The following is a 25316-nucleotide window of genomic DNA, read 5'->3' on the forward strand; positions in this document are numbered from 1 at the left end:
AGGTACAAAGATCGAGAGGTGAAAGGACGGCTTTTTTTTTTCTTCATGAAATGAAATGAAATGTACTCTTTGGTGCTGGGGACACAGCCATGAAAAGGACAGCCCTGGTTCTGCACTCATGGAGCTCCCAGTCCATCAGGACACAGATCCGTCACCAGTGATGAGCCAGGATGTTCAGGGATTGGACAGGGGAGCTCAAAGTGGGGGCAGGGTGCCTGACCCAGCTGGGAGTCAGGGAGGGCTTCTAGGAGGGGACATTCTAATTAAGACATGAAGAATAAGGAGCCAGCTGGTTAAGGGAAAGGCAAAGGGAATAACACTCCTGGAAGGCAGGACTAGGAGTTCCCAGAAATTGCCAATGGCCTAGTCAGGTCCGAAAGAGTGGAAGCAGACAGGCACACAAACTGAAACAACAAAATTGCCACAAGACTAAAGACGCACGCCTCCCACGTCCCCTCTCCCAGCCATGACCTTGGGGTTGAAGGCCTCCGTTCCTAAAGGGGAGAACTGGCTGCGGGGAACTTGGCTGTCAGAGGTATCCCTAACTCAGATGTCCTCCCTAGGGGCGGAGGGACCCTAGAAGCCTGTGCTGGGAACCTCAGCAATAACCACTGTTTTTCCTCCATGTTTAATTCGGCATCACAGGGGCACCAATAAATAGTTCCTTCTCGCCCCCCGCAATCATCCTCCTGCCCAGGGCAGGACCCCAGGGGCTGGCTTCCTGATGGGGGAAGGCACCTGCAGCCCAGAACGTCGTGGCTCTGACCAGCAGAAACACAGCGATTGTAAAATTCCTGGGAGAGTTCCAAAGGGGCAAGCCTGGGCTTTCCGGCTGTGGGGCGGGGCCTTGCTGGGACCACGCCCGGAGAGGGTGTGGCCACTCAGGGGGCGTGATTCTCATCTGCTGCTGTCACGATGACGTCCATCCAAATACGCATGGCCTCTGGGCTGGGTGCCACCATGTAGAAAAGGCGTTCGTAGGTTTTGACACAGAACGTTAGGCGAGGGTTGGGGCTCTGGAAGAAGAAGCGGACCAGAGGCGGTTAAGAAAACGGACCCAGGGTCCCCCCTAGTTCGAATCCCAGCCTTGCTCTTTACGGGCTATGTGGCATTGGACAAGTTTGTTTTTTGTCTATTTGTTTGTTTTGTTTTTTGCTTTCTAGGGCTGCATCTGCAGCATATGAAAGTTCCCAAGCTAGGGGATGAATTGGAGCCATAGCTGCCGGCCTACGCCAGAGCCACAGCATGACCAGATCTGAGCCGCATCTTCGACCTACACTGCAACTTGAGGCAACACCAGATCCTTAACCCACTGAGTGAGGCCAGGGATGGAACCCGCATCGTCATGGATAATAGTCGGATTCTTAGCCTGCTGAACTCTCGGCAAATTTTTAGATTCACTGAATGTTTGTCCATCTGTCTTCCCAAATAATGCTATCTGGTTCACTGGGTTATGAGGATTGAATGAATTAACACAGGAAGGCACTTAGAATTTTGGGAACAAGAGGAATTTTAAAGGACTTGTGTCTAATCCCCCAGCCTACCTCATCCTATATTAGAAATACAGGCATTCAAATTTCCCTTCCCCCCAAAATCTAGGTCCATTTTTCTGGTTCATAACTGGGGAAAGCCAGTGTCTACAACCGATTTACTGAGTATCCACTTCCCAACCCCAAGTTAAATGAATCCCTTACGTCTCTTTTTAACCTCAGCTCTGAGGAAATGGGTTGAAGAGTGCACATTCTGCAGATGACAAAGCTAAGGCTGCAGAAGGGGAGTCACTTTCCTGATGTCTGACAACTGGATTCCAACCTAAGCTCTAAAAAGGCACAGTTGCTCTCAGAGCTTTCTAAACACTGTATCAGTTGCCAACATGTACATTTCTGGCACAGCACTTTTATGAAAATTCCAATTTCTGTGTTCTCTAGGGAAGAAATAAATACAATATGACACCATGGGGGCCCATTCCCATTTGGCAATTATGGGCAGATGCTGAGAAACGATCATCTCATTGACTTGCTCCCAGGCTGCCCCCCCCAGTCATCACCCTGCCCGATTTAGTCATTTATTCTCAACTTGGCCTCTGAGTTTGCCAAAGTTTTACTCTACAACTTTCATTCCAAGAAAATGAACAGTGGCTGAGAGCCCAAGACGGAGCTCTTAATTTTTGGTCCCTGCATTGAAATGACCTGTTGGTTTCCTGTGCTGGATGAAGTACCCTGACAGTAGGGGCCTTTCCAGGGGATAAGCTAGGACCTGACTGCGGGGCACCAACGGGGAGGGCAGGGCAGGGCAGCACCAAGCAGGGGCTTCACCTTGAAGGCGCAGCGTAAGTGGTCATAGTAGACTTCCTCGATGGCCTGGAAGTAGATGACGCCTTTGAGCTTGGTCTCTTCCTTGTCTGATGGGGGGAGGTGAAGGAGAAACAGAACCAGTGAGATGTGTGTGCATATGTGGGGTGTGTATGTGGGAGGGGCTGGCGATCGCTGGACCCAAGTCCGGAGACTGGTGTAGGAGTGAGGAACACGGTGACAATCTGAAGGTCCCTACAGCACTGTGGTTGGGAGGTGAGTGAATGCTGATGCCAGGTGGGAGCCTGGGTGTGATGACTGGACAAGACTGGAGAAGGGGGTCTGGGGAGCTGGAATCCATCCCCAGTGCCTCCATCACTGAGAAGGGAAGGAACTCAAAGAGAGGCTCAGAATCATTGGTTCCCTAGAGAGGAAGGAGGAGGGGCCTGGACCCCTAGGATTGGAGCCTGGGCTCTGACAATGCTCAGGCTCCTCCAGTGTATCTTAGGAAAATGAGGTCTGGGGAGCCAATGGCACAAAATTGTTCTCCGTGCGCTGAGGAGGGCTGGGTGGCAAAAGAGGGAAGGGGCTAGGGGTCCAGACTCCTGAGCCTCAGAGGAAGAAGGCTGAGGGTGGAACTCCCGGGTCTCTGGGGTGAAAGTCTGGCGTGGCCTCTTCCGGGGTCTTGGGGGCCTGCGGCCCAAGGCAGTCAGTCTGGGCTTACCCGCGTAGTAGGCCAGGCGGCGGGCTTGGCGGTCAAAGCAGAACCATCGCTTCCTCCAAGTCTTGATGCGGCCGCCCATCTTCACCAGGGGTCCGCGGCAGCAGCCCCCGGACACCCGTACATGCGGGCAGTTCTCCGGGTTGTGGCCCCAGCGTTCCAGGTGCTGCCGGAGATCCAAGACCCGAGGGCCAGAAGGGCCAGAGGGGGGCGTGGGCGGGGCCTGGGGAGGGACGAGACGGAGCAGTGACGTCACCGGGTCCTCAGGGGGTCCAGCCTCCTGGACTCCTCCAGGGGCTGGGGGCGCCGGTCTGAAGGCGTAGCTCAAGGTAAAGCTTGAGCCCGCACAGCCTTTAACAGCAGCGTTAACAATGAAGATCGGAGTTCCCGTCGTGGCGCAGTGGTTAACGAATCTGACTAGGAACCATGAGGTTGCGGGTTCGGTCCCTGCCCTTGCTCAGTGGGTTAACGATCCGGCGTTGCCGTGAGCTGTGGTGTAGGTTGCAGACGCGGCTCGGATCCTGCGTTGCTGTGGCTCTGGCGTAGGCTGGCGGCTACAGCTCCGATTAGACCCCTAGCCTGGGAACCTCCATATGCCGCAGGAGCGGCCCAAGAAATAGCAAAAAGACAAAAAAAAAAAAAAAAAAAAAAATGAAGATCAAGATATTTCCTCCAGGGAGTTCCCGCCGTGGCTCAGAGGTTAATGAACCCGACTAGCTCGTTGCTGTGGCTGTGGTGTAGGCCAGCGGCTTCAGCTCCAGTTGGATCTCTAGTCTGGGAACGTCCATATGCCACAGATGCCGCATGAAAAAGAAATAAATGTATATATTTCGGTCAGCTACACTGATTGACTGACACTCTGGCCAGGCTTTACCAGCATCCATTCCTTGACTCCCCACGACCACCCTTGGGACAGGGCTACCATGAGCCCCATTCTTCAGATGGGCAGGTACAGACAAAATAATCCACAGGAGGTCACACAGAGCGTCTAAGTGGCAGAGCTGGGATGGGACCCCAGGTATTCCTGACCCTAGGGCTCACATCCTGAAACATCAGAGGCATGTCAGAGAAGTGACAGATCTCGGCGGGACCCTCATCTACTGCCTCTGTAGAACAGGGACCAGATAGTGAGTAAGCAATAAAGGAGAACATTGTTTCCATTATCATTGTTGTTGTTGATATTATTCTTGTCATGATGAAATTTGTGATCATGACCTGCTATAGGTAAAACCCTCTGCCCCCTCAAACTCTCTTTAGCAGGTAAATACCTCGTCATTCCCATTTTCCAGATGTTACCAAGACTCAGAGAGGTTAAGTCACCAGGCCCAAGACACACAGCCCAAGCTGATTGAGTCAGGGCTTCCCAGGCAGAGTGGTCATCTCAGGTGGCCAAAAAGGGGAGAAGAATGAAGGCAAGGAAAGTGCCTACTGTTCCGAGGCCCGGCTGATCATCGGTTCTTCCCAACGTCTCCCGCAAAGAACAATATGATCCCCGTGGTCCCACCAAGGCTCAAAACAGCACACCTCAATCAGACACAACTTAGAATAGATTTACAAGGAGATCCTGCTGAATAGCATTGAGAACTTTGTCTAGATACTCATGTTGCAACAGAACAAAGGGTGGGGAAAATGTAATTGTAATGTATACATGTAAGGATAACTTGATCCCCTTTCTGTACAGTGGGAAAATTTTAAAAATAAATAAATAAATAAAAATAAAAGTTCTCAAAGAAAAAAAAAGATATAACAGAAGGTCATTAACTTGGAAAAACTGTCAATGAGAAATAAATGTGTTCACTACATATTTTAATCAAAAAAAAAAAAAAAGAGAGAGAGAACAGCACACCTCAGACTTCAGCATGCAAGTGGACCCCTTAGGGGTTTTGTTAAAATGCAGGCTCAGCTGCAACCATTCTGAGGTGGGGGTGAAGTTCTGAACATCTAACAAGCTCAGAGAACCAGGACGCTGATGCTGGTGGTCCACGGACCACGCTTTGAATATCGAGGGCTGAACAAAATTGACACAAAGCCAAAGCAAAAAGAGATGAGAAACAGAGGTAAGACTCATGGGAGGCAGGGGCAAGTTAGGAGGAGGGGAAATGGGGAGGAGCTGGGGACACACAGGGGAGGAAGAGGGGGTTAAAGAGGTACCCGCTGGGGCCTGGACTCTTATGCGGGTCATCTTGCCAAATTCACACAGTAACATTTTTTGTCTTTTTTTTAGGGCTGCACCTGCAGCATATGGAGGTTTCCAGGCTAGGGGTCAAAGCAGAGCTATAGCCAGTGGACTATGCCACAGCCATATCCACGCAGGATCCAAGCCTCGTCTGCAACCTATACCACTGCTCACAGCAACTCCGGATCCTTAACCCACTGAGCAAGACCAGGGATCGAACCTGCATCCTCATGGGTGCTAGTCAGATTCGTTTCTGCTGAGTCACAATGGGGACTCCCACGCAGTAACATTAATGATCACCATGAATGGAAGGTCCTACTATGTGTCTGGCACTGTGCCAAGGGATCACCTCCTTGCCTCTCCAAAAGAGATAACCCCATTTCACGGATGAGGAAACTGAGGCTTCTAGAGAGGAAGTGACTCACCAAGGTTCCCCAGGTGGGATGTGGCAGGCCCTGATCCAGGACAGTGGGGATGGGCCTGGGACTGTCAGCTCCCCCACTGCCCACCTGCATCCCCTCCAGGGAATGCTTGCCCCTCTCAGAACCTTGGCTTCCCTGCACTGGAACTCGGTGGTTATCACAGCCCTCCTCACGGGGCTGTTTCATGGATGAGCTCCCTGCTGTCAGGCTCCCTGACTTGCTGATCCCACTTCCGGGTGCAAATCCCAGAGACGCACTTGCTCATGGGTACAACAAGGCAGCTTGAAGTGTCAGGGGGCAGGCTTGGGGGACAATGCACACAACAGGGGACCGTTTAATAAGTGATGAGCTACACAGCAGGAGTGCTTCATTTTTAATGAGGTAGAGCTTATGCCTGACACCCAGAAGGCTCCACCGCCTGTCCTGCTTCATTTTATTCTCAGGCTTTTAGCAGCACGTGACACGCTACTTATTTTACTTATTGATGTTGCTTTTTGTCTATCTCCCCCACTAAATGCCAGCTTCCCCAAGGGCAGGGATTGTCACTTTGGTCATTACTATAACCCAGGACCCACCACAAAGGAGGCACTCCATAAATATTGGGTTGAAATGAATAAGGAAAGGGCAAATAGTTGAGAAAAAAGAAAACAGGTTGAGGAGTTCCCTTGTGGCAGAGTGGGTTAAGGACCTGGCATTGTCACTGCAGCGGCCTGGGTCAATGCTGTGGCACCTGTTCAAGCCCTGACCTGGGAACTTTTGTGTGCCATGGGTGCAGCCAGGAAAAAAAAAAAAAAAGCAGGTTGGGAATGGTATGTTCATTTACAAGAAAAATAATAAATTCACAGAATACAAAAGAAGATTCGAAGGCTTCTCTATGATAGAAAACACCTGCAACTCCAGAGGGAAGGCAAGGAGACCTTCATTTTCCCCAATTCTATAGCATTTGTTATAACCAAAAAGTCTCATGCTAATAGCATGAGTAAACATAAAATTTTAATAAGGACCTAACAGCTAAATCCAGAGTGTGAGAAATTCTACAGGATAAGTGACTTTTTCCGTGAATAAACGGCATTTTATTTAAGTGAGGAGGGCTCAGTGTCAGATTTAAGAAGCATTTTAACTAAATGCACTGTGTGTGCTTTGTTTGCCTTCAGATTCAGATAACCAACTACAAAAAAGATATTTTGAAAACAATTACAGAAATATGAAAATGGACCGTGTACCAGAATGTTACAGGGAATTCCCATTGTGGTGCAGCAGAAACGAATCTGGCTAGTATCCATGAGGATACAGGTTTGAACCCGGGCCTTGATTAGTGAGTTAAGGATCCGGGGTTGCCGTGAGCTGTGGTGTAGGTCACAGGTGTGGCTTGGATCCTGTGTTGCTGTGGCTGTAGCGTAGGCCGGCAGCTATAGCTTTGATTAGACCCCTAGCCTGGGAAACTTCATATGCTGCAGGTGCAGCCCTAAAAAGCCAAAAAAAAAGTTTATAGAATTATTAATAATCTCATAAGGTATGAGGATGGAATTTTTGTTACATTAAAAAAATTATCTTTTGGAGATACATAGTGAGGTATGGGTGAAATGATACAATATCTGGAATTTGCTTTAAAATATGCCCCTGCAGAGTGGGAAGGAGGTAAGGCATCAGGACAAAAAAGTTGGAAAACAAGATTCAAAATCGATAAACACCAGAGCAGCATGGTGGGCACATGGCGGTTTATTAGTCTAGTCTACCTTTGAATATGCTTGAACATTTCTATAGTAGTTTTTTTTAAAGAATCAAAAAGATAAAGCAAAATTTTAAATAACACTTAAAAGCCCCAGCTTATAGATACCTCATTCTGCAGTAACTGATAACACCCACACTTACTCTGCCACCCCCGAGGCACAGAGAACAGAGCATGGCACCTACGGATACGCCATGGATACAGATGACCCCGGGTGGGAACAGAAACGAGGACTTTTTTTTTTTTTTTTTTTTTTTTGCTTTTTAGGGCTGCACCCACAGCATATGGAAGTTCCCAGGCTAGGGGTCGAATCGGAACTACAGCACAGCCAGCCTACACCACAGCCACAGCAACGCAGAATCAAAACCATGTCTGCAAGCTATAGCGCAGCTCACGGCCACGCCGGATTTCCAAGCCACCAAGCAAGGCCAGGAATCGAATCCTCATGGTTACCAGTCAGATTCGTTTCCACTTAGCCACAACAGAACTCCAGAAACTAGGTCTTTTTGAGTTCTTCTCCCTTGCCAAACCCAGGACAATCTTGTTTCTTTGTTTCTTTTTTTTTCTTTAGGGCTGCACCTGTGGCATATGGAAGTTTCCAAGCTAGGGGTCGAATCAGAGCTGCAGCTGCTGGCATACACCACAGCCACAGCAACACCGGATCTGAGCCACATCTGCGACCTACACCACAGCGCACGACAACGCTGGATCCTTAACCCACTGAGAGAGGCCAGCGACTGAACCCGCATCCTCATGGATACTAATCAGGTTCATAACCTGCTGAGCCACAACGGGAACTCCCAGGACACTTTCCTGTGCCTTTGGAGGAGAGGAGAGGGTGAGATAAGAAAGGTAGACACCAGGGGGTGAGACAGAGCAGGGGAGAGGGAGGAGGAGGGCAGGGGCAGGACTGACCTTGATGGCAGGTACATCAGGGCCGGAGGAAGCTTCTGTGCTCCTTCTCGTCCCTTCCTGTGGATGCAGAAAGACAGCATCAACGAGAATGAGAACGCTAACCAGTAAGAAGTGGGGAACATGTACTGGGTTCCCGGGCCCTTGAAGGAGGAAGGGGGGGGGGGCGGGCCTGGACTCCTGGGTCCCTGGGTCAGAGGCAGGAGGGGGCGGAATCTCCTGCCCCTAAGGAGGAGGGTCTGGGGTCTCACCCTGGCCTGGAGCAGCCGCTCCCTCTCCGCCAGGCCTGTTTCAGCAGGCGCTCCATGCGGGCGATGTCCGGGTGGAGGGCCGCACAGCTGGGAGGAGGGAGCAGAGATGGGGCGGGTTACAGTGGCCCGGCCTCTTCCCCATCTCCCCACCTTCTCCCTGACGTCTCACCCATTCCTGGGGCCACAGTTCAGCAGCTGATAGAGGGGGTATCTCCCGGAGTCTCCGGCGACTGGTGGGAGAGCTGAGGCCTCCAGGGCTCCTGGGGAGAAGGGCTGGGGTTAGGGGGCTGGGATGCTCCTAAGCACCCCTGCGTGTCCCGGAAAGGAGGCATCCAGGTTCCGCCATCCTACTCACCAGTACAGTGGAGGGACAGAGGCCGGGGGGATCCCCTCTGGCTCCCTCTCTCCCCCCTCTTCCGGGACAGACTTCCAGTCCTTTGGAGGCCGATGGAGCCCTGAAAACACACAGGAAAAGAAGCTCGGTCTCCACCATTAAGTTGGAGAACCTCCAAGCAAAACCACCATCTAATTGGCACAGATCAAAAAGCCACCATAAACACGATGCTGAGAGAAAGCAGCCAGTCGCAAAGGACCACACAGTGTAACATCCAGAATGGGCAGATCCAGAGAGGCAGGAAGTGGATTAGTGGTTGGCGGGGGCTGGGAGGAGAGGGGAATTGAGGGGTGATGGCTAAAGGGTACGGAATGAATATGCTCTAAGATCAATTGTGGTGAGGATTGCATAACTCTGTAACTGCACTAAAACCCACTGAATTGCACACTTTAAATGGGTGAATTATGGGGTGGGTGGATTATATGTATTGATAAAATGGTTTTTAAAAAAAGCCTACTGTGTTGGGGGGATGTGGGAAAACCAGACATTCTACCACAATGCTGGGGACATTTTACTGAGTCGATCTTTTTTTTTTTGACCAGGCCCACGGCATGTGGAAGTTCCTGGGCCAGGGATAGAACCCGATCCACAGCAGCTACTCTAGCCACTGCACTGACAACGCTGGACCCTTAACCCTCTGCACACAAGGGAACTCCCTTGGAACACTTTGCCTCTTCTCTAAAAATCAAAATGAGGAGTTCCTGCTGTAGCACAAAGGGATCAGTGGCATCTTGGGAGCCCTGGGACGTAGGTTCAATCCCCAGCCTGGCAGTGGGCTAAGGATCTGGCATTGCAGAAGCTGTGGCTTAGGCTCAGAACTGATCCCTGTCTTGGGAACTCCATATGCCATGGGGCGACCAAAAAAGAAAAGAAAAAGTCAAATTGACTAATGCATAAAATTTTGAACCCCAATTCTATTTCTAGAACTATATCTTGTGAATACACGGAGACATGTGCAAAAATGACCTGAGTTCAAGGTAAATGCCCATCAAAAAGGGGCAGGATCGATAAACCAGGGATCATCAGAATTGAGAAAAACTCCAAAGCCTATAAAAGCAGAAGGGTGCCCTTTCTATCAGATAAAGAGTAACATCCAAGATAAAAGCAAGCACGTAACAGTGCAAAGAAGTTACTATCTATGCATAAAAAGAGGGGAAAAGTATACACACGACTGTTTGAATATAGAACATCTCTGGGAAGACAGGAGAAATTAGTGAGCCTGGCTGGCCCAGGATGGAAACAAGCCATGAAAGTATTTTCTCTCAATAGCTTCCCATGCCCTTTGAACTTTGAATGAGGGGAATGGTAGTTTTTAAATAAAATAAAATAAAATAAAATAAAATAAAATAAAATAAAATAAAATAAAATAAAATAAAATAAAAAAATAAAGTAAAATAAACATGACAAGCATATGCAGCTTATGTTTCTGGACCGGATTTTTTTTTTTTTCTTTTTTTCGTTTTTTGCTAGGGAAAAAACATTTGTGGGACAACTGACAAAGTATAAACATCTATGAACTTGAATAGTATTTCTCAATGTTAGTTTCCTGAATGCAATTGCTGTACTGTGGTCATGCTCGGGAATGGCCTTGGCCTTAAGTAATAAATGTAGAAGTGTTTAGGGGTAAAGGGGAGTCACGCTTCAGAAAACAATAAATTGTGTGTGTGTGTGTGTGTGTGTGTGTGTGTGTGTGTGTGTGTGTACAGAGAGAGAATAACCAAAGCAAATATCCACTGTGGTAAAATGTTAGGCATGGGGTGACAGGTATACAGGAATTCTTTCTACTATTTCTGAATTTTTTTCTTTAACTCTCGAACCATTTCAAAATTAAAAATTATCAAGAAATGGAGTTTCTGTTGTGGCTCAGCAGGTTAAGAACCCAAGCAATATCCATGAGGATGTGGGTTTGATCCCTGGCCTTGCTCAGTGTATTAAGGATCTGGCATTGCCCTGAGCTGTGGTGTAGGTCACAGATGTGGCTTGGATCTGGCATTGCCATGGCTATGGTGTAGGCCGGCAGCTGCAGCTCCACTTGGACCCCTAGCCTGGGAACTTCCCTATGCCACAGGTGCAGCCCTAAAAAGAAAAATTAAATTACCAAAAAATGAAAAAAAAAAAGAATAATAAATAAGGAAAATGGAAATTGTTTCTTTTTAAAAAAGCAGCAACAATTTTGCCTGGATAATAAAAAATATGAAAAATAAATAAGACGCATAATTTGAGCAACAATAGGGATATTCACACCCATAGCTTGTAGCTCATCAAATACATGTACTCCATGAGTAACTAATAATAATACTAAAAGAAAAGCCGAGTGGGTCACCTTGGAAGATGCAAGAGAACTAACTCTTTGTTCTGAAGACAGGTGAAAAAATTGAAACCATCAAGCATTTTCCACGCTTTTCCTACAAAAACCACATCTCTGGGTAACCAAATAACCAATGAAGGCAAGCCCTTCTTTAAAGAAGTATTTCAATCAATAAATGAAGAAGGAGTGACAGATGGGATTCTATACTCATGACCTCTAGTCAATGACTCAGTGAAGGCACTGATGCCGCAAAAAGAGAAACAGACATGCCATGTCAGGGAGGATTTACCAAAATGCCAACCTTGCTTCTGCTCAGGCCCCAAATCCAACTCTATGGGAAATAAAGAGGCAGAGCAAAGTGACAATGACTCTCATGGGTGCCATATACAAACCCTGCCTGGGAAACTCTACAGAGCAAACTACTGGTTTCTTCTTCTTCTTCTTTCTCTCTCTCTCTCTTGTTTTTTTGTTTGTTTGTTTGTTTGTTTGTTTAGGACCAAAACCTCGGCATATGGAGGTTCCCAGGTGAGGGGTCTAATTGGAGCTACAGCTGCTGCCAGCCACAGCCACAGCCACAGCCACAGCAATGCCAGATCCATGCTGCATCTTCAACCTACACCACAGCTCACCACAATGCCAGATTCTCAACCCACTGATCGAGGCCAGGGATCAAACTCTCGTCCTCATGGATTCTCATCAGTTTCATTAACCACTGAGCCACGAAAGGAACTCCCCTCCTGGTTTCTTCACCAAATAAATTGCAAAGGGGATGATGAAAGAAAGGCAGGGGAAGTCTGTGTGTTAAAGGAGACTTAAAAGAGAGACACACACACACACACACACAAGTAAGACTACAGTGTTTAGAGATAGATACTTAACTGGTGGAACTTGAAAGAAACGTAAAAAAGACGATAAACGTCAGTCTCAGAATTCCCATTTTGGTTCAGCTGGTTACGAACCCAACTGGTATCCATGAGGATTCGGGTTTGATCCCTGACCCCGCTCAGTGCGTTAAAGATCTGGTGTTGCTGTGGTGGTGTAGGCCAGCAGCTGCAGCTCCAATTCCACCCCTAGCCTGGGAATTTCCATATGCCTCAGGTGCAGCCCTTAAAAAAAAAAAGCAAAAAACATCAGGCAAGTGGTTATTCTCCAGGAGGCCAGTAGGGGCCCTCACTGGGGAAGGCCTACAGGTGGGGGGGTCTATCTCTGGACACAGGTGGAGTTACTGGAGTGTTCCCATTGTTAGGCTGTGCATGTGTTGAATGTGATTTTCTATCTTTGTACTATTTTTTTTTTTTGTCTTTTTGTCTTTTCTAGGGCCCCTCCCGCGGCATATGGAGGTTCCCAGGCTAGGGGTCTAATCGGAGCTGTAGCCGCTGGCCTACACCACAGCCACAGCAACGTGGGATCAGAGCCATGTCTGCAACCTACACCACAGTTCACGGCAACGCCAGATCCTTAACCCACTGAGCAAGGGCAGGGATCAAACCCGCAACCTCATGGTTCCTAGTCAGATCTGTTAACCACTGCGCCACGATGGGAACTCCTATCTTTGTACTATTTTAATAATGAAAAGTTTAGGTTATAGGAACTGAATGAGCCATCATATAAATGAGTGTATTATCGGAAATTGCTGTGAGTGAAGACTGCTGTAAGTGTTATAAAAGGGTGAAATAAAAGAGGATCACCTTCCAACTGGAAGGCCAGGAACAGCCTTCTGGACACTGACACTAAGGCCCAAAGGATAAGAGTTGGCCAGGAGAGACTGAGGGGCAGGGTGTTCCAGGTGGCAGGATCAGCAAGTGCAAAGGCCCTGAGGCAGGAATAAGTATGGAGTGTTGGTAGGTTGGAGCAGAGTCAGTACAGGGGGCGCTGGTGAGAGGTGGGGAGGCGTCAGATCACATAGGGACCTGTGGGCCATGGTGAGAAGCTTGGGGGAATCACTGAAGGCTTTTGGTGTGAAGGACTGAAGTAGGAGGGAAGAAGATCAGGCTGTTGTTTGGGGAATAGATTATTGGGAGACAAAAGGTAAGATGGAGACATCAGTGAGGAGGCCGGTACAGGGTCACAGCATCCAGAGATGACAGTGGGAGGTGGGTGGAATAAGGATGATGATAATTATACTAATACCAATCATTATAACTATCATCAGAGCAGGAGCAGCCCACATATACTGAGCACCAACTATGTGCCAGGCAAGCACTAAGCACTTCAATGCATTAAACCCATGAATGCTGCAATTATTCCCATTTTGTAGCTAAGTAAACTGAGGCATGGAGCTGTATCTAAGTTTAGCCAGCTAGGAAGTGGCAGAACAGGTATTGGAACCCAAGCAGAGTGGATACTCTTAGGCATCAAATGATCCTGGAAAGAAGGGGTGAAATTTGAGATGGATTTAATACGACTTGCAGAGAAAGAGAGGAAGGGTCAAGGAGGAGTAATTTATTAATTCCTGCATTCATCTGTCCACTTGGCTTTTTTTTTTCCATTGTTGTTGCTGTTTTGCATTGTTTGTTTTTTAGAGCCACACCTAAATTTGGAAGTTCCAAAGGTACGGGTCTAGTTACAGCTGCAGCTGCCGGCCTACGCCACAGCCACAGCAACACAGGGTCCAAGCCACATCTTTGACCTATAGCAAAGCTCACGGCAACACCTGATCCTTAACCCACTGAGTTGGGGCCAGGGATCGAACCTGTATCCGCATGGATACTAGTTGGGTTCTTACCCTGCTGAGCCACAACAGGAACTCCTATCTGTCCACTTGTTTACTGTCTCTCTGGCTGAGTAAATAAATACTCCCTGGGCTCTTTTTGTGCCCAGAGGTCCCCAGTCACTCCCTCTGGTCCACTGCCACTAGCTCTGAGTGACTGCCACCTGGCTCTGCCACTTAGCCAGGTGTGACTTTGCCAAGTCACATCTCTCCTCAGGCTGGAACCCCCCTCTGTAAAGGGAGTAACGTCCTGCCGCCCTGCCGTGGCTGATACAACAAGTGACCTCACACAAGGCACACAGGAGAGTGCCCGGCACAGCCACCAGCCTCCAGGGGTCAGTGTCTGGCCCCAGGGGACCCCCAGATACAAGGTGAGTATGGGACCCATACTTGTGGGTACAGGGTCCACCTGGCCTGAGAAGCTCCATGTCCACAGGAGCCATTAACTCAGGTAGCGACTCCATAGGAATGGACCCGGCTTCCTACCAAGTATAGATATGCGATTTGCTTATAACGGTCATATTTACCTTAAGTCATGCTGCCTGGCAACACAGCGGACAATCCACCTTTATCACGCTTCTAGGGGAACCAGCTAGAAAGTTACAAGATCTGCTAACCCTTTACCTGGATAATAATAGGACCTACTTCTACAGATTGTTCTGAGTAAAAAAAAAACTATATAAATACATAAATATAATTTCATGAATATATATGTTATTGGGTTATACTATATATCCATGAAACACATCTTACATTATATATATTATATATATCATATATTATATCATGCTATATGGTGTGTGTGTGTGGTGTATATATATATACACCACACACACACATATAGGTTGAAGCACAGCAAACTGTCAGTATTTGACTGTTTCTCATCTCCAAATAATAGCTGTTTCATATGGTTCAAAGTGATAAGATGGTTTTGAGAAGACCCTGGCCTACATTAAGCTCTCAAATAGTAATATTTTTTCTGTCTTTTTAGGGCCACACCCATGGCATATGGAAGTTTCCAGGCTAGGGGTTGAATTGGAGCTGCAGCTGCCAGCCACTGCCAGTCACAGCCACAGCAACGCCAGATCCGAGCTCCATCTGTGAACTACGTCGCAGCTCACAGCAACACTGGATCCTTAACCCACTGAGGGAGGTCAGGGATCAAACCAGCATCCTCCTGAATACTAGTCAGGTTTGTTCCCACTAAGCCACAACGGGAACTCCTCAAATATTAATATTAACATTAATTAATAAGAAATTATATTAGGCAATGTAATCAACAAAACTATTATAATATGCAATATAATTATTTAGATAATAATTAATGTTATTTATAATCTTATTTTTGGGTGTACAAAGACACACATACATGGATCTCGTAACGGCAACTGCTCAAACGGCAAAACACTCAAATCGCCATCTGCAGAGGGACAGCTGGGGCAAGGTCCCCAGTAGAACTGTGCGCTGCACCGAAGCCTGGAGGGGTTAAGAGCATAGGCTCCGATAACAGAGTGCTTGGGTTCAAAGTCCAGCTCTGCCACAGACTAGCTGGTTCAGTAACCACCTCTCCGCTTCAGTTTCCTCATTTATAAAATGGAGATAAGAACCCAGCTTGGAGAGTTCCCACTGTGGCTCAGTGGGTTAAGAACCTGACATAGTATCTGAGAGGATGCAGGTTCAATCCCTGGCCTTGCTCAGGTAAAGGATCCGGTGTTGCTGTGAGCTGTGGTGTAGGCCAGCAGCTGCAGCTCAGATTCAACCCCTAGCCTGGGAACTTCCATATGCCGCAGATGCAGCAGTTAAAAAAAAAAAAAAAGAAGGACCCAGCTTACAGAGCTGTTGCAAAGACTAAATGAGTGAATCCACAGGAAGCATTTAAAACAGTGCCTGATGCACTATAAAGGCTCCACAAATACTAGCTGTCATCATGATTGTTATTATTTACGTCATTATTACTATTACAGAACCATTAAAAAGGAAGAGGAGGCTCTAAATGTATCAACAGAAAACATTCTCCACTGTAGAGGGTTAAGTTAGAAAATAAAAGCCACTAGTAGCTAAGTAGACACATTTTTGGAAAAAAAAAAAAAATCCAGAAGATTTGGAAGGAAGGATATTCAAGAAACAAGGCGCTGTGCCACTCCTGGGGAGGGGGCTGGGGGCCAGTGGGGTGGGGAGGGGAGGCCTTCTTTTTTTTTTTGCTTTTCAGGGCCATACCTGAGGCATATGGAGGTTCCCAGGCTAGGGGTCTAATCAGAGCTGTAGCCTCCAGCCTATGTCGCAGCCACAGCAATGCCAGATCCAAGCCATGCCTGCTACCTACACCACAGCTCACAGCAATGCCGGATCCTTAACCCACTGAGGGAGGCCAGGGATTGAACCCGCAGCCTCATGGTTCATAGTTGGATTCGTTTCCGCTGCACCACAACGGAAACTCTGGGGAGGCCTTCTTATCAATAGGCCCTGTTGGGTCACTTTTAAAATTTACAGCTGGGGGAGCACATTCCCATTCCTCCAAGGGAAGGGTGAGGTGTTAGGGAGAAGAAAGAGACAATAAAAAATAAAGCTGGAGCCAGAAAAAAATGACAAAGCCCCTTGATCAACCTTCCCTCTCCCCCACACTCACAGCAGAGAAAGCCACAGCAACCAGAGAGACCCGGGTGGTGAGTGAGGCATTGGGGGGGCACCTGGAGGGAGCTGTGAACAGAGAACAGGCAGGAAGAGGCGGTGGCAGTGTGGGCAGTGGGGTCCTGGAGAACCAGCAACTGGCGGTCTGTCTTCTGGGTGAACAGGAGCTGCAGGAGAAGGGGTGGAAGTGACGGCGCTGGAAGGATGCCCTGGCCCCCGCCTCCAGGCCAGCCCATTTTCTTGGATGGAAAAACAAAGGCTCAAGGTCCCAAGAGAGTTGAACTGTGGTCTGTGAGGGAGGACTGTGGGCAGAGACTGCTGGTGCCCTAAGCAGGAGGGCCTGGAGCCCGAACTGCTGGATCCCGGAGTAAATGGGATGAGGGGGTGAGAATCCTAGATCCCAAGGGAGAAGGGGGCTGGGGACCTGGATCTTGGGTCCGAGGGAGGAGGGGCTGGGGGGTGGACTCCTGGGTCTAAGGGAGGAGGGACTGGGGGCCCATGAAATCCCCATACCTTGGTGAGGGCCTGGCTGGGCTCAGGAAACTCCCTGCCAGGACTTCCCTGAGGGCAGCTGAGCTCAAGCAGTCGGCTCCGCTCCTGGGGAGGGCAAGACATCAGTGACCACCACACCTCAGGGTCATATTGGGCCGTTACGGCAGCTCTCCCTGATTCGAGGAGACATCTGGGGTGCAGGGAGGTGATGGAAGGCTCCAGGGGAAGTGAGGACAGTAGGCCAGGTGTCTGAGGAGAACTTACCTGAGTCAGGGCCTGAAGGGCCTCCTCCTTCTTCTGGCTCAGACCCCGGCTCTCAGCTGCCATCTGCTCCCCCAACGACTTGAGCTGCTCCTCCAAGACCTGGATCCGGCGCTGCGGGGCACCCCCAGGCCCTGTTACTCAGCTGCCCCAGGGGTCCCCAACTGGCTCCCACAGAACCAAGTCCCCCTTGAGAGGGTGGGGTTTGCCCCATAACAGAGACCCTAGGGTCTGGGTGCCTGGGAGAGGGTAGGGGACTCAGAGTTAACCTCCCCGGCGCCCTCTTCCCTTTGGGGTCCAGAAGAGACCCGGGGTTGGTTGGAGGGATGGAGGAGCCAAAATCCAGAGACTAAGGGAGACAGGGACCCAGAAAAAGTCACCAAGAACAGAGACAGAGAAAGGGACAGAGATAAACCAGAATAGATACAGAAAGGATGAACCAAGACAGAGCCAAGAGACAGAGATGCAGAGACAAGACAGAAACAGAAGGAAAACAGGCAGAAGTTGTGTGGACAGGAAGGAAAAAGAATGACAGAAAAAAAGAGCCAGAAATAGAAGCAGGGAAAGGAGACCTACATCACAACTTTTTTTCTTCTTGTCCTTTTTAGGGCTGTACCTGCGGCATATGGAGGTTCCCAGGCTAGGGGTCGAATCAGAGCTGCAGCTGCTGGCCTCCACCACAGCTGCAGCATGGCCAGACCCGAGCCGCATCCTCGACCTGTAACTGCAGCTCATGGCAACACCTTAACCCACTGAGCAAGGCCAGGGATCAAACCCGCATCCTAATGGACACTAGTCGGGTTCATAACCCGCTGAGCCACAATGATAACTCCCCATATCAGAATTTTCTCATCCAAAGCTTTGGGAAACTCCATGTTAAATACAGTCAAACATGCTGCTTTTTCCAGCAAGACTTGTCAAACCCTTGAATGTGAAGCTTCCAGAAAGGACTGGTAGAAGCATCTTTTGGGATGAGGGCTTGAGAGGCAAAGGGCGTAGTGGCAAAGATCCCAGCTTTGGGGTGGGTTCAGATCCCAGCTCTATTCTTTACAAACGAAATGACCTTAGACAAGATTCCTTGAGCACATTGACCTTGAGTTTCTTCATTTATAAAATGGGGGGAAAAAAATAGACTTGTCTCCCAGGATTGTTATAAGGATTCAATGATCTAATACTCATGAAATATTTAGGACCATGCCTGGCACATGGTAAATGCTCAATAAACATCAGCGAGTGTCATTCCTATTCTGAAGCAATGACAGAGGGAGGAAATGAGGACAGAGAAGAGGCCAGACAGAGAGGGGAGGAGAGAGATGGCAATGCAAGGGGAGGCTGGGATGGCCAAACCTGGCTCACCTTGTGCTGTGCCACGCTGCCCTGGAGTTCCTGGACCTTGGGGTCCAGAGCCCGCGTGCCTGGGCTGTCCTTGTCCTCCTCCTCCCGCCGGCTCTCCCGCTCCAGTTGCTGGAACTCCAGGTCCTCATAGGCGCGCTGGGCCACGTCCAGCTGTTCCTTCATCTGTGTGTGTATGGGGGGGTGGTGGATGCCAAAGAGCTGGAGGCCTGGACCCCTGGGAAGCAGGAAAGTAGTGGGAGGGACCGGGACTCCTGGGAATGAGGGGGGAGGGGGCGGAGGATCTAGACTCCCAATTCTGGGAGGAAGGGAGCTGGGGCCTGAGCTCCTAGGTGGGTGGGGGTGGAGGGGACCGTGCGCCTGGATGTCTGGGTCCTGAGTGGCCTGGACATGGGGTCCCTGAGAGGGTCCAGAGGGCCCTCACCTCCTGCACCCCCTGCAGAAGCCGCTCACGCTGGTCTTCTGGCTGCGAGTCGAGTTGTCCCTGGGCCTCCCGGAGTCTCTGGCGAAGCTCTTCCACGTGATCCCGCTCCTCGCTCAGCTGCCTCTGTTCCTGAATGAACAACCCGGCTCTTAGCCTCAGCCTGAGCACAAGGAGGGAAAGAGAGGCCAGACAGGGCCAGGCCAGCCGGATCTCAAACCCCTCCTGGCCTGGAATGTCGGCTTCAGGAGGGCAGGGACCCTAACTGTCTGCTTCATGCTTGTATGAGCTCGCCCAGAGCAGGTGTCAAGGAAAGAGCTGTTCAAGAAATGAGTGAGCTTGGCACAATATTGTAAATCAACTATACTCTAATAAAAAATTTAAAAAAAAATTTTTTTGTCTTTTGTCTTTTGGGGGCTGCACCTGAGCATATGGAGGTTCCCAGGCTAGGGGTCGAATGGGAGCTATAGCCACTGGCCTACACCACAGCCATGGCAACGCTAGACCCAAGCTGGGTCTGCAACCTACACCAGAGCTCACAGCAACGCCAGATCCTAACCCACTGAGCAAGGCCAGGAATCGAACCTGTGTCCTCATGGATACTAGTTGGATTCATTGCCACTGAGTCACAAGGGGAACTCCAAAAATTAAATTTTAAAAAAATTAAAAAGATTCTCAAAGAAGTGAATGAGGGAATGAATGTAAAACATTTCCAGGCTGGGTTACTAATACGGGGGACCCAGAGCAAGGGGCAGACTTGGACCCTGCATTCCTGGTGGGGACACAGCCAGTTAAAAACCTGGGGCCAGCAGGGCAGTGAAACAGAGACTGTGGGAACCCAGAGGGCAGGAGCAATTTCAACTGGGATAATCCTAGGCTTCCTGGATGTGAGGATTTTAAAGTGAGGAGCCTCAAAAAACAGGTCTCCCCTTAGACCTGGGGAGATAGAGAGGGCTGGAAGGGCATTTGGGACAGAGGGCACAAATAGATGGAAGTTGAAAAGTACAGGAGGTGTGGGGGGCAAACTCTTGTCGAGGAAGAAGATAGGGTCGGGGGGTGGAGGGAAGAAATGAGTGGGAGATGACTGTGGAAAGGCAGGCAAGGTGCAGTTCACATCCGTTTGGCCCACCAGGCCGAGAAGCCACTAAGCTGGAGCAGTGGGGAGCCGGGGAAGGATGAAAGGATAGAGGAGCATCTAGGTGTGGAATCATCCCTCTGGGAGGTAGATTCCAGGGTCTGAGGACAGCTCCTTCAGGAGTCCTCCCAGCAATACGAACGGGACCTCGCTGAGGTTTGGGCAGCGCAGATGGAAAGGAGACAGACTGCAGAGGAGATTCAGAGGGCACAGAGAAGAGACCGTGGCAACTGACAGGCTTGAGGTGAGAGATAAGGAGACGTGCAGAGCAAGGCCCAGGACTCTGGCCTGCTGACCAAAGGGACAATATGGAAAGGGGAGTTGCTGAGGTCAGCTCTGGCTATGGTGAACAAGAAGGGCTGGGACTCCTGGGTCCGAGGGAGGAGGGGCCAGGGGCCGGAATCCTGGGTCCAAGGGAGGAGGGGCTGGGGGCCTGGATCCTGGGTCCAAGGGAGGAGGGGCTGGGAGCATGGACTCCTGGGTCAGAGGGAGGAAGGATGGGGGTCCAGAATCCCAGGTTCTAGGGGAGGAAAGAGCATCTAGGAACCAGCATCTTAGGAAGTGGGACACACAGGTCTAGATTTTGCGAGAGAACTCAGGACTGGGAGAATTATAGGCTCTTTGAGGGTATAGAGGCTCAGGACCCAACCCAAGGTAATTCTAATATATAAGATAAGGGCAAAGAAAGAGATTGAGAAAATTACAAAGTTATCATTTTCCAATCTATACTGCGAACCAGTCCAAGGAATGACCACCAATGGATGTTAAAGCCTTTAAGTAAAGGATTACAATAAAGGCATCAGAGGTCTGAACCGGAGACGAGTTACCCCCCTGCCACCCTCAGCCCCAACACAGCGCACAGGAAGCACTACAGCACAGCTGAATCCCGTCCAGCCACCACATCTAACCAAACACCTGCTTGCTGGAAAGGAAATGAGAAAAAGGACACGCTAGGCACACAGCCAGTCACATACTGACCAGGCGACAGAAGACTTGGTTTCTCCAAAAAACAGTATAGGGGAAAAACAGTAGGCAGGAACCATTAGAGGTGAAACAACACAAGGCATTTCATCCAACTACAGTATACTGGCCTTTGGGAGATCTGATTCAAACAGCCAGCTGTTAACTGCTGGTTAGTGTTTTTTTGTTTTGTTTTGTTTTGTTTTTCTTTTTTTGGCTGCATCAGCGCATGTGGAAGTTCCTGGGCCACAGATCAAACCCACGTCCGTGCCACAGATGCAGCATTGCCAGATCCGTAGCCAGCTGCGCCACATGGGAACTTCCTTAACTGCTGTTTTTGAGATAATCTGGGACCCTTGAAAGCTGACTGGAAATGAGAAGACATTAAGAACTTTTTTTTCTAATTACCACTTTTTTTTTTTTTTTAATATGGCTGCACAAGCAGCATAGAGAAGTTCCTGGGCCAAGGACTGAATCTGAGCCACAGGCAACACTGGATCCTTTTAACCCACTGTGCCACCAGGGATGGAACCCGCAGCTCCACAGCAACCTGAGCTTCTGCAGGTAGATTCTTAACCCACTGTGCCAAGGTGGAACTCCAAGAACTTATTAATTCTTAAGGTGTGATAATGATATAGGGATAATGTTTTTTAAAAGGAGTTCTTGGAGTTCCCTGGTGGCTCAGGGGTTAAGGATCCTGTGTTGTCACTGCTGCAGTTTAGGTTACTGCTCTGGCACTGGTTCAACCCCTGGCCCAGGAACTTCCACAAGCTGCATGTGGGGAAGCAAATTTGGGGAATTTGAAACCAGAATGAAAGACAATTCACTGATGAAGCTTGGGAGAGCACCACCTGGCAGCCGTCTGACTATTTTTGTTGATTTGACATTTTTCACAATATGACATAAAGTGAGATGGGGCAAAGAAAGACGCCCCAGTGAGTCAGGCCCCAAAATCATAAACGGGGAAGGAAGGAGGAAAACAGGGAAAGTCACTCCCCCCACCCCCCAGGCCAAGTATCCCCAAATCCGGGGCCCAGGTCCTTAGGTGCATCACCAGGAATGTCTGTCCAACAACGAAGAAAATTGACGAGGAAGACCCAGCAGGACAAACAGACCTGTTCCCGCTGCTCCTGGCCGCCCTGCTCTGCATCCACTTGCTGTCCCAGCAGCTCCCGGAGCTGCTCCTCCTCCCGCCGAGCGGCCACTCGCTCTCCAGCCAGCTCACCCCGCAGCAGGGCCACCTCCACCTCCATCTGCAGAGACAATGCAAGGGCTGGGGACCCAGAAACTCGAGTCTGAGTAGGGAGGTTGCTGGCAGCTCTGACGCCTGGGTCTGAGCGAGGGACCTGGGAATCTGAACTCCAAACTGGATTCAAAGGGAGGATGGAGCTGGATGCCTAGTTGGAAAGAACTGGGAGCCTGACCTTGTGGGTTCTTTAAGAGTTGGAGCCAGACTTCCCAAGAGGTCGATCCTCAGCCTCACCTCGATCCTCAGCTCCTTCCTCTGACGCTGTAATTCCTTCACTCGCTGCTCCATCAAGGCCACGCGAGTCAATGCCTCCAGCTGCTGCGCTCGAAGCCGCCGCGCCACCCCTCGCACCCCTTCTCCAGATGGAGTGGGTGCGGGGGGCGTGCCCAGGGTCTGAACGGGAGGCGGAGCCTCAGCCTGAAGTTGAAGAGGGCGTGGTCAATTGGAGAGGATTCGTCCCCTCCCGTCACTAAGTGTGTTCCCCACCCCAACCCCCACCCTGAGGGTCTGAGTCGACGTAACTCAACCTCAAGCTCTTTTATTCAAGGCGCGGGGGGTGCAGGTCCGAGGACCACTCGGCCCCAGGAGGTGGCCCAGGCCCTCGCAGTCTGAGGAGGGGGTATAAGCCAACTCAAGGATAATGTTTCTTTTTCTTTCTTTTTTTTTTTTTTTTTTTTTTTTTTTTGTCTTTTTCTAGGGCCGCACCCATGGCATATGAAGGTTCCCAGGCTAGGGGTCTAATCGGAGCTGCAGCTGCTGGCCTACGCCAGGGCCACAGCAACGCGGGATCCGAGCCACTTCTGCGACCTACACCACAGCTCAAGGCAACGCTGGATCCTTAACCCACTGAGAGGCCAGGGATCAAACCCACAACCTCATGGTTCCTAGTCGGATTCGTTAACCACTGAGCCACGAAGGGAACTCCAAGGATAGTGTTTCGCTTTATCCAGGTCCCATTCTCTTCGTGTCAGGTCTTCGAAGGCTCTGCATCTCCCTTTCTCTCTCCCTGGTCTGAGTCTTTCCCCCTTTTCTCTGGGCTTCATCTTCCTGACTCAGTATCTGTCCTCTGTCTCTGAATCCCTATTTTTCTTTTATTATTATTATTATTTTAGTAGTTATTTCCCCAACACAATTTTTTTCTACCGTACAGCATGGTGACCCAGTTACACATACATGTACACATTCTATTTTCCCACATTATCTTGCTCCATGGTAAGTGACTAGACGTAGTTCCCAGTGCTACACAGCAGGATCTCATTGCTAATCCATTCCAAAGGCAATCGTTTGTATCTAATAACCCCAAGCTCCCCAACCACCCCACTCCCTCCCCCTCCCCTCGGCAACCATAAATCTATTCTCCAAGTCCATGATTTTCTTTTCTGTGGAAAGGTTCATTTGTGCCTTAAATTAGATTCCAGATATAGGTGATATCATATGGTATCTGTCTTTCTCTTTCTGACTTACTTCACTCAGTATGAGAGTCTCTAGTTCCATCCATGTTGCTGCAAATGATTTAGTTCTTTTTTGAATCGCTATTTTTCTTTCTCCCTCCGCTCTCTCAAGATTTCATTGTCTCTATTTCTGTTTCTCTGAGCATCTTTGTTTCTGGGTTTCCGTTTGTGTCTCTATCCCCATCTCTCTGAGTCTCTGTTTCTGGTCTTTCAATGTTTCTGACTCTTTTGGGTCTTTGTCTTTCAGTCTCCCTGTCTCCGGATCTGTCTGGTCTTTCTGTACCTGTCTCTCTGTCACTCGCTTGGGTCTGTCTCTCTGGGTCCCCCCGCGGCTCTCGCCCCCCTGGGCCCTCACCGCATCGCGACTGCTCTCCGTGCTGCTGCCTTCTCCCACTTCTTCCTCTTCCTCCGTCTGCTGCTCAGCTCCTTGGCCGCTCGGAAGCTCTACTGTGGCCTCGGGCCCCTCCTGATCCCCGGAGTCCTTGGGGTGCTCCCGGAGCTGGGCGGCTACTTGTGACTGGACCTCCACGTTGCACTCCGGGACAGCAGGCGGCGGGGTCCCCTCGTCTGGGCTACTCCGGGTCCCCATGGCTGCTGCGGGACCAGCCGGGTGGGCGGGGCCTGGAGTTCCGGGGGCGCGGCCGGGTAGCGTGAGGGCGTGGTCCAAGAGGCCGGAACGCCCCGCCAGAGAGCCGAGGCGCCGGGAGAGCGTTCCAGAGGTGCGGCCTGAGTTCAAAGGATGGGACTGAGCATTCCGAAGGCGTGACCTGGAGTTTCTAGGGGCGGGGTTCGATGGCTCCCAGGGCGTCACGCCCCTGGAGGCGGGACCGGAATTTGAGTCCCAGGTCCTAGTTCGCCCCCTACCGGTCCCGCCCTGCTATCCAGGTGTCGAGCCTCGCACTCTCCCTGCAGCCCCCTTGCAACCCCTGGACCACTTTAGAGCGACCCGGTCACCTTCTTCTTCGTGGACCCAGGAGTCCGGGCTCCCGCTCCGTCCTCTCTGGAGCGGCAGTAATCTCAGCTCCGACCCCACCATGTAAGGCAGAGGCGCCCCTGCCACCTCGCCCAGGATCCAGGAGTCGGAACTTCTGTTCTCGCTCTCTCTGGACAAACCAGGAGTCCGAGTCCTAGGCTCCTTCCGGAGCGAGATCCCAGAACTCCAGACCCCTCCGGCCCCCGCAGCCCCGGCCCCCTCACCGGCTCAAGTTTCGGTGCGCTCCGCTCTGCGTTCTGGCGCTGCGGTGTCGGCCCACTAGACAGGTGGCTGGGGAAGAGGGAGGAGAGAGAGGCTGCTCTATCCCCCTCCCCACCATCCCGGAAGTGGAGGGGGGGAACAACAGGTCCAACAGCTCTCAAGGGAGGAGGGAGCGACCAGCGTGCCCCGCCCGCAGCCGCGGCATCCGGCCATCCCGGCCCCACCGGCCCCACCTTCAGCAAACCCAGCACGACGAC

General features: G+C 50.3%; 1 protein-coding gene across 1 annotated transcript; it reads right to left on the bottom strand.

Annotated features, from left to right (window-relative positions):
• PHLDB3 (pleckstrin homology like domain family B member 3) lies at nt 32-25312 on the bottom strand. Its single transcript, XM_005655930.3, is given in 17 exon segments — nt 32-1016; nt 2316-2401; nt 3016-3235; nt 8255-8311; nt 8503-8534; nt 8537-8589; nt 8672-8762; nt 8858-8957; nt 16602-16709; nt 17056-17139; nt 17299-17409; nt 18652-18813; nt 19073-19201; nt 22280-22417; nt 22648-22830; nt 24220-24590; nt 25062-25312. Coding segments are annotated over 16 exon segments (1923 nt in total). The 5' UTR covers nt 24454-24590; nt 25062-25312; the 3' UTR covers nt 32-881.

Source organism: Sus scrofa, chromosome 6 (assembly GCF_000003025.6).
Source record: "Sus scrofa isolate TJ Tabasco breed Duroc chromosome 6, Sscrofa11.1, whole genome shotgun sequence".
Taxonomy (NCBI): Eukaryota; Metazoa; Chordata; class Mammalia; order Artiodactyla; family Suidae; genus Sus; species Sus scrofa.